A 9431-nucleotide genomic window follows, 5' to 3' on the forward strand; every position below is an offset into this window, starting at 1 on the left:
CTTTGTGATGTTGGGTTATTTATTTTGTGCATCTGTAGCAGTAAATGAGATCTCAGTGGCGGTACGGATTTGACTGATCTCTGCAACTGCACACGGCAAGAGGCCTGGAAAATGATATCCAGATCCCAGTAAGGGGTGGGGAAGGCCAGGACATCTGGGCTGGCAGAGACATCAAAGCCTAGGAAGGAAGGGGTGAGAGTGCATCTCTTTGCTCCCTCCCTGTTCCTTCCTCTCCCAGGGACCCAGGCCCCTGGGACCGTGTTGGATCTGTCTCCTAAGCTGGAAGACCAAAGGCTGAGGAGACAGTTGGCTCTAAGTGACCAGTCTTGAAGCCAGCTTTGTCAGAAACCTTAGGTCACACGAGAAGGGTGAGGGGAGAGGACATGACTATTTCTTTTTCCATTTCCCATCTCCCAAGGTGAGAATGACAAAGACCTCTCTCTCTCCTAACTCCTCTTAAGGGCATGATGGGAGTGGGCAGGAGAGGAGGAAAAGGGCAAGGAGCCCTGATGTCTCACATAAGACCTCACATCCCACAGGCAAGGACTAAGAGTTAGGATGACATAAATACATTAGTGGAAAAGCTCTAAGCCAGGATTAACAGCATAGCTGGGGCAAGATAGCCTGGAATCTGACTAGGACCCTGGCAGTGAAAGCTGGGGCTGTTGGAAACCCAATTTAACTGTTTGGAACTCAAGTAGAGAGTGCAAGGGGCCAAGATAATTAGATCACAGGACAGGTAGTTTGGCAGTGAGAACAAAGGGAAAAGACTGGGACCAAGATGCCTGGATCCCTGAAGAGAGGAGGCGGAAATGAGGGCTGGGGGAACCCAGAAGCCTGGGTTCTGGAATAGCAGCAAGTCAGAATTCCAGGATCTCTGTCCACCCTCCTCCCCCTCTTCCCTCTATCAGGCAGAGGAGAGGGAAGGAGGGGGCTGGAGAAGGGATCAAACCATGGGTTTAGTCCCCGAGTAGCCACATGAATACATTCAGGGCCAGACAGACACAGGAATGGTGGGGGAGAGAGGAATTTAGTGCTGCATTGGCCCTGGAGGGGGCTGGGAGGGGTCAGGAGGCTGGGGAGGGGTGGTGGGGCTTGGTCCCGGGGTTGCACGACGCCGTCCTTTGCGGTGGCCCCGTACACAGTGTGTATGACCACAGCCCTCCTCTTCCTCCTCATCACTCTCCGTGGAGCTCTCGCCAAAGGCCCGAGGTTTCTCATAAATACAGCAGCCTGGATTTGGAGGGAGGAGCCCAGTTAAAAAGGAGGAAGAGATAAGATGGAGCATCAGTTCCATTCCCATTGGATCTCAGTAAAAATCCCTACTTTCACCATTTTCTCCTTCTACCTTCCAGGAACCAGCTTCCCCAGGCCCACACCCTGGGACTCAGACACCCAACTCCCTCATCCTTTCCAGCCAGGAATCCAAAGCTCCACTTCTCCCACCTCAGATACCTCTTGACTTTAGGCCTTGGCACATCCCAGTTCAAGCCTCTCCCTACCTCTTTTCCTCTAACTTTAACCTTCTCTCCCTGATACCGGAGAGCCACCAGGACAGCCACAGGACTGTGAGCATCTGGGGGCTTCGGGAAGGTCAGTGAATGTGAGAAGGCAGGAGACATGCTGAGGGGAGCCAGGACTCCAGGGTTACTGTGGGCCAACAATTACTCACATTTTGATGAGCGGCGGCCCATGTGTTCGTTGTCCACAGTGTCACTCGTCCATTCCACCTTTTTCTCTGGCTTCCGTTTCCGAAGTTTGATGGTTAGGCTCCGGTTCTCCTGGAACATTAAGAAGGATGGGCATACCTAGCTAGTCCCCTCCTATTAACCTTTCCCACTTCCTGCCGGGGGCCTCCTCTCTTCCCTTCCCCAACTCAATCAGGATCACACATAGTGCCAGAGGAGCTGAGTGCTGGGAGAAGATAAAATAGAACAGGTTTTTGGCCTCAGGGAGTCCCTTGAGGAATCATGAAGTATTATTTCCTGTTCTTGGTAACCACTAGTATACAGAGAAGATACAATTCCTAACCTAGGAAAGGTCCCAGCAAATCTTCAAAGGAAAATATAATCCTCGCTGTTTTTCCGTCTTCCTCCCCAAATCATCCTTGGTGGTATTAATATATGGAAATTATTTTCTCAGTCACCAATGCCTAATCTTTGATCTCCCTTTCTTTTTTCCAGACCCCCTATTCTTTTTCCCATTAAAGAAAGAACTCTGTTCTCACCTCTCTCATCCTCAAGCCCAGCCCTCCCCACTTGTTATCCACCTATTCCCCAGCATCCTGGCATCTCTAGTAACTATTACTCTAAACTCCCTTAGTCCAAGGGTTATTAAACCTAACACAACCTTCTCCCTTTGAAGGCAACTTAAGTTGTTTTAGCAAAAATGCTACATTTTTCTCTATTTATATCTCCTCTGATTTTTCAAAATACTATCTTCATCTCCCTTTTCTTGTTCCCTCATTCCCTCTGCTTCCTTTTACAATCATCCCTTCAACAAATATTTACTGGTAAGTATGCTTCCAGTCAAATTCCCCTGCAGCTGGCCTCCAACCATGCTTCCTCACACAGCCCTTCATTTCCCCCCAGCACAACCCTTGCTCCTTAATCTCCAAATTCCCGTTCTTTCATTACTTATACACACCACCACTCCAAGCAGCATCACCTATATCCTAACTCTATTGCATGTCTCTTGACCAGCCTTCTGCACCAACTCTGACACACCCAAAATCTCCCAATACCTTGATTCTCCCAACCCCACTTCCTCCCATATCCCCAGGCCCAGCCCCTCCAGCAACTCTCCAAAGCCCTATCCCTTCCCTCCCGTTATCTCCCCAACCCCTAAACAGCACCGCCCCCCGCCTTTCTCACGGGCTCGGTTGTCACGGTAACCGTTGTCTCAGTGACGGTCTCACTCAGCCCGGCCCCTGCCTCCGCCATGGCTAAGGCTGAAGAGAGGGGGGAGCGGAGGAAGGGGGATGAGGCACCCTTCTGTCTTTTCTGTGTCTCTGAGGTCTAAGAGAATCGGTATCGGATTCAGGTTAGTAGCCAGGATCCTCCACCTTCTTTTTTCCCCCTCCTCCTGGGCCTCCGCTGCCCCACCCTTGGGGATAACCTGTCCAACCCCACTTCCGGATCTCCGCTTCCGGGTGTGACGCATTCTGTGGTCCCCCTTTTCCCTTCCTGGCACTAAATGCGTCAAAGCCCAAGGTCGCCAGATTAGTTCCGCCGTAATGTGACAGTGCGCAGGCGCCGCAAGGAGGCTACACAACTTTGGCGGAAGGGGCGTCACTGCGATGTGGAAGCAGGGGCGGGGCGATCAAGGGCAGCACGCAAATGCACCACAGAGATTGAGCAGGAACCTGCGGTCAAGGCGGGTAAAGTCGAACTTGGCGCTGCAGACTGGTTATCGCACGTGGTTCAGATGTTCAGTAGCTGAGTCCATCCCACCCCCATCCCTTGGCTGTGTGGTAGCGCGGAGAAAACTAAGGGGCAATAGTAATGATCCTACCACGGCCTAGCTTCGTTTTCTTATTGTTTCGTCTGGGAATTAGAGAATCGAAACCTGGGAGCAGTTAGAAACACACTCGATTAAGAATCTGGGTTAAGCATTCCTGGTGGCGCAGTGGTTAAGAATCTGTTTGCCAATGCAGGAGACACGGGTTCGAGCCATGGTCTGGGAAGATCCCACATGCCGCGGAGCAACGAAGCCCGTACACCACAACTACTGAGCCAACACGCCACAACTACTGAGTCTGCATGCCTAGAGCCCTGATCCTCAACAAGAGAAACCACTGCAATGAGAAGCCCATGCACTGCAACGAAGAGTAGCCCCCGCTCGCTGCAACTAAAGAAAGCCCGAGCACAGCAACGAAGACCAAATGCAGCCAAAAAGAGAAAAATACTGTATGCAGCCAAAAATAAAGTTTTAAAAATACACAAGTTTATTTTAACAAAAAGAATCTGGGTTTTAATCCTCGCCCTGTGCCTCTAGGTGTTCGAGCAGGGCACTTAATGCGCCTTCAGCTTGGATTTTTTTCCTTTCACCGTGCTGTAACTTGAAGATGGAGGCGCATAAAACACTCAGACCCTGCGTTTTAGCTCCCAGTCTAATGGGAAAGACTGGCATAAATACTAACAGAAATATAAGACATTGGAATATTAACATAGATGTAAGTCTCATCTATGAAACTGAATTTAGTTACATACTGCCTACCCTTGCTCTGGGGTGGAGATGAGTAAGATTAAGCACAGAAATTGTCATAAATTACAATATAGGCCAGTTTATAAGATAAAAATATGTGTTTCTCAGGGAGCACAAGAGTGGCAAAAAGAGAACAGGAAGGCAGACAAATGGGTTTTTTAGGTAAAGAAAGCAGCTTACAAAGTCATAGTGGTGCGCACTGAAGGACGTACTGAAGGGATGTAAGGGGAGTGCCAAATGGTGATTGATAGGCGGGCGTGGTTATATAAGACGCCCTGTATGCTTTGCTAAGAAACTTGCACTTTATCCAGTTGGTGAAAGGCTTAAAGCAGGGTAGAAACATGAAGAGATTTGTTTTAGATTTCAGGAGTGAGGCAGGAAAGTCAATTACCAGAACTGTTCAAACATTCAGTGGAGAAAACCGCACAATTACAAGATAATCGTTACCATCACCTCTTGGTCGCCATTTAAACCAAGGAATGCAGGAATCAGCATTCCCAGACTGAAATTTGAATGTTTATTGTGCCTGGACTAGCATTTGCTTCCCTTTTAAGTTTTTGGTTTGAACTGAAAAAAGCAAGATACAACTCAGCATGTATAGTAAATCCCATTTAAAAAAAAAAAAACAAATATCTCTGTGGAATGGGATTCCTTTTGATTTTTACTTTTTTCTTTCTACCTTTCTATATATGAATCTATTACAATGTAATATATATATATTACATTTATCTCAAGAGCAATAAAAAAAAATTCCAAAGTGTCCACCTGTATCTCTGAGTGTCAGTTTTATTGTCCAGACTTACATATCAACTGAATCTGGTTAAGTTTTCTGTTGAATCTCCCACTATCCAAACTCCCACTCTGTTTCCTTAAACTCAGTAACCAAATAGATTTAGATAATGAGGGAGTACTTGTAATTGCCTTTTTATATTAACCTCATTCCTGGCTCCATTTTTTTGTCCTTGTTTTATTTATTTTTTTCCCTTTTTCTTTTTGTTGTACTAATTTATATTCTCTTTTTGTAGCTGATATATTTGTTGAAAGGACAAATATATATCTCTAAGCTAACATAAATTTCTTTTGGAAGAAGACAGGTTATAAACATACATACGTCTGGCTCTTATAGAAAACTATAACTTTAATAAAGGAAACTCAACTCTGGGGACAATGGTAAACCCCACATGATGATCTGCTTTTCATCTGGGAGCAAAACACTGCAATCAGGAGACGGACAAAGGATCTAAGAACCCAATATCTTTCACCTTCCAAGGAAGAGAAGGAGAGATTGTTGAGTCGCTCAGAAAAAAAATCAAGAGTCTTCCTTCTCCTGGAACCTATAGAGAAAGAAAGGACTTGTTATATTGACCAAAGGAAGAGGTTCTAGCAGTGTAAGATACGACAATCAATTAAATAATCAAGAAAGACTTTCACTTATGACCATGGAGGACTAGCTCCCCTAAACAACCCTCCACAAATTCAAGACAACTAAAAATGCTGCTATTAAAAATATATCTTGGGCTTCCCTGGTGGCGCAGTGGTTGAGAGTCCGCCTGCCGATGCAGGAGACACGGGTTCATGCCCCAGTCTGGGAAGATCCCACATGCCGCGGAGCGGCTAGGCCCGTGAGCCATGGCTGCTGAGCCTGCGCAGTCCGGAGCCTGTGCTCCGCAATCTGAGAGGCCCGCGTACCGCAAAAAAAAAAAAAAAACCCAAAAAATATATATATCTTGCAAATTATGAAGTATGCCAAGATTTCTTAGGAAAACAAAAAGCCCTAGCCATAAAAGAAAAAAGGATAAACTAGACCTCATAAAAATTAAAAACTTCTGGTCATTAAAAAAAAAGTTAAGAAAACAAATAGGTTAGACTGGGAAAAAATATTCGCAAAAGGCACATCTAACTATAAATATTTTTAATCCATTGGTGAGAAGGCAAGAAAGTAAAGGCAACCTTCACACTGGCTGAAATGATATAAAACCAGGAATCCAGACAGGTAAGTTAAAACTGAAGCCCCTGCTACCATGGTGCCCTTGCTGTTTTGATAGCCACGTGGGTGAACTAGAGACAAACCTACAATGTCTGATAGGAGATACTCTGAATAAGTTTGAGACCCCCAAAGGGCTACCCCTTTGTATAAAAGTGAAAAAGAAAAAAAAAAAATCCAACTCTTCAGAAGAGGAATTTGACTGTCTCACTAGGTAGAAGGAGAAAAAAAAATCTCCCCTGAGAATTTCTAACCAAAAGCTGGCCTTTACATTGGATTTGCAGTCCAAATTCATACTACCTTTGTGCTCCAAAAAACATGAAGCTGAGAATTTATTTAAAGTGATTCTAGGCCTTCCCTGGTGGCGCAGTGGTTGAGAGCCCGCCTGCCGATGCAGCGGACACGGGTTCGTGCCCCGGTCTGGGAGGATCCCACATGCCGCGGAGCGGCTGGGCCCGTGAGCCATGGCCGCTGAGCCTGCACGTCCGGAGCCTGCTCCGCGACGGGAGAGGCCACAACGGTGAGAGGCCCGCGTACCACCAAAAAAAAAAAAAAAAAAAAAAAAAAAACTAAAAAACTAAAGTGATTCTAGCTTGGTAGCACCTCAAGGCACCTGAACAGTAAACACAAATGCTAAGAATACAGCTTTCACCCCAGGCCTCAAAAAATTCCATACCAAATTCTAAAAAATCTGAGCTTACCATCAAAAATCACAAAAGAAAAAAAGCACCATGAGAGAGTCAGTAGAAATAACAGATGGCAGCATTAGAGCCACAAAAACTGTGGGTATGAGAATTAGCAAACAGAATATAAATATCATGTTTAGTATATTTAAATGCAATATATATTTTAAGAATAAAAGGAACAATTTAAAATATGATTAAAGAAGTGTGAATTATTAAAAATGAGAAGGGGATTTTAAAAGTAATCAACTAGAACTCAAAAAAAAATTTTTTTTTAAGTAACAATAATTGAAATAAACTGAAGACAGAATTAGTGAACCGGAAGAAAGACCAGAAGAATTTACCCAGAGGCAGAATAAAAAGAGATGGAAAATATAAAAGACAGGATGACGGCTTCCCTGGTGGCGCAGTGGTTGAGTCTGCCTGCCGATGCAGGGGACGTGGGTTCGTGCATCCGGAGCCTGTGCTCCGCAGCGCGAGAGGCCACAGCAGTGAGAGGCCCGCGTACCGCGCACACACACACACAAAGACAGGGTGAGAGAAATGGAGGAGAGAAGATAAGGTCTAATAAACAACTAATTAATTAGAGCTCCAGAATGTGAGAATTGAGAACATAGGGGAAAGGCAATACTCAATGAGATATGGCTGATAATTTTCCAAAGTTGCTGGAAAAAAAAATCAATCCTTACTTTCGGAAAGCCCAACAAATCCCAAACACAATAAATAAAAGAAAGCCACATCTTGATATATTGTAGTGAAACTGCAGAACACCAAAGAGAAAGAGGAGTTCTTAAAAGTATTCTGTGTTCTTTAAATCACTCAAGAGTAATTCTCACCAAATTAAAACTACGTTGAGTGCAGTGGAAGATTCCAACATAACACACTGATCACCAAGCAATACTTGCCTTCTGTATTTTTTTCTTTCCTTTTAAATATCTTAAAAGCTTTAATTCACTGGGTATAAAAAGGATAAGAAAAGCGTAATTAAAAAAAAAAAAAGACCACAAATCTCCCTATTACTTGAACTGTTCAGAAATGAGGGATGGGACCCAAGCAAACAACTGTTTATTCAGTACAAAAAGTAAATCGCTGGATTTGTTTAGGTAGCAAACAGACCGAGAAAGGGCAGAGGGGAGGGAAAGGATACGCACTTGCAGTTGGTACAGGTGTAGAAGACGGTCTGCCCTTCATCAGCGGAGCGCATCTGTCTGGTGTGGTATGCCATTCCCTCGTGCCCACATCGAGAGCAGCGCCTGTCAACCTGGGAAGCAACTGGTGGGTTAATGATTCCCCCTACTGATCACAGACATCAGGCTATCACACTCCTCAGACACTGCTGTTTTAAAGACCCCTCTTCCCTCTTAGAATTGGGTACAAAACACTCCAGATCTGTGCAATCCCCCCTCCATTTCTTTTCCACCCTCCTAACGGGGCCAGTCCTCCATGTCACTCACTTACCACGGGTCCCTGGAACTCAGGTCCTTCCTCCATCGACAAGGGCATGGCTGTTCCCAGTTTGCGGAATACAACTGAGGTCTTCACAACCTTCGCCTCAAAGTCTGCGCAGGCAGTAAGAGTTGGTTTGGAGAGGGCTGACACCCACAACTCCCTCTCGGTTTGGCCAGGAGGCCTTATATTCTTCCCTTCAGGTTTCGACCCAAGACCAAAAGTGCCTGATACCCTGCTTTAGGGTCCCCCTCTTCAATCCAACTTATCTTGAGGTCCTAAAGCCTCTAACCCTTCCACGCTGGGCCCTCTGCCGGGGCCGCTGCGTACGAGCCCCTCACCTCGCACGTTGATGGAGAAGCCACAGCGAGTACACGCGACCGTATCTTGAGCTCCGGGAAGAGGCAGGACCGAGCCGCAATCCGGACAGAAATCCAGGTCAGATTGAAAGTTGGAGCAGGTGCTGGCGAGGTCCATGATGGACGGATGGTCGAGGGCTGGGAAGGGGACGAGAGTATTAGTAAAAGAAAGAGAGGGGGCTTCCCTGGTGGCTCAGTGGTTGAGAGTCCGCCTGCCGTTTCAGGGGACGCGGGTTCGTGCCCCGGTCCGGGAAGATCCCACATGCCGCGGAGCGACTGGTCCTGTGAGCCATGGCCGCTGAGCCTGCACGTCCGGAGCCTATGCTCCGCAACGGGAGAGGCCACAACAGTGAGAGGCCACAACAGTGAGAGGCCCGCGTACAGCCAATAATAAATAAATAAAATAAATAAATTGTTTAAAAAAAAAAAAAAAAAGAGAGTAACTCCCTCCCCACTGAAGGGTCCTTCCTATTCTGTCCCTGGACCTAAGCATGCAGAACCCGAGCCCTTCTCCCACGCACGCCTTGTGCCTCTGCGACCAAGGAGCCCAAATATCTGGAATTCCAAGCCCGGGTCCGGTACTTCGACTTGGGGACTTATCTGGGGCTGGCTAGAGGGGCCAGCCAGCTCCGCGGGCTAGACGACCCGCTCTACGCGGCAGCATAGCAGTGAGAGCACGGCGGGCTAGAGCGTCGATGCGTCCCGCCTCGCGATTGGCTGTGACGTCATAATTAATCGCAAACGTGGTACCGA

At 46.6% G+C, this 9431-nt stretch overlaps 2 protein-coding genes across 3 annotated transcripts; both read right to left on the reverse strand.

Moving 5' to 3' along the window:
- Position 1: 1 nt before the first annotated feature.
- PPP1R11 (protein phosphatase 1 regulatory inhibitor subunit 11) lies at positions 2 to 3239 on the reverse strand. 2 transcript variants are annotated; one of them, XM_059075529.2, is made up of 3 exons: positions 2874 to 3239; positions 1673 to 1781; positions 2 to 1233 (listed from the first exon to the last, which is right to left on the reverse strand). In XM_059075529.2, exons 1-3 carry the CDS (start codon positions 2940 to 2942, stop codon positions 1031 to 1033), a joined length of 381 nt encoding a protein of 126 aa, XP_058931512.1. In that variant the 5' UTR covers positions 2943 to 3239; the 3' UTR covers positions 2 to 1030. The 2 variants fall into 2 exon arrangements, with proteins under 2 accessions (XP_058931512.1, XP_066862691.1); XM_067006590.1 differs by lacking the exon at positions 2874 to 3239 and adding an exon at positions 2228 to 2819.
- Positions 3240 to 5326: 2087 nt separating this feature from the next.
- Positions 5327 to 9366, reverse strand: POLR1H (RNA polymerase I subunit H). Its single transcript, XM_067006591.1, has 5 exons — positions 9200 to 9366; positions 8661 to 8816; positions 8332 to 8432; positions 8025 to 8134; positions 5327 to 5540 (listed from the first exon to the last, which is right to left on the reverse strand). The coding sequence occupies exons 2-5, from the start codon at positions 8794 to 8796 to the stop codon at positions 5516 to 5518; spliced, it is 372 nt and encodes a 123-aa protein (XP_066862692.1). The 5' UTR covers positions 8797 to 8816; positions 9200 to 9366; the 3' UTR covers positions 5327 to 5515.
- Positions 9367 to 9431: the final 65 nt, after the last annotated feature.

Source organism: Kogia breviceps, chromosome 10 (genome assembly GCF_026419965.1).
Source record: "Kogia breviceps isolate mKogBre1 chromosome 10, mKogBre1 haplotype 1, whole genome shotgun sequence".
NCBI lineage: Eukaryota > Metazoa > Chordata > Mammalia > Artiodactyla > Physeteridae > Kogia > Kogia breviceps.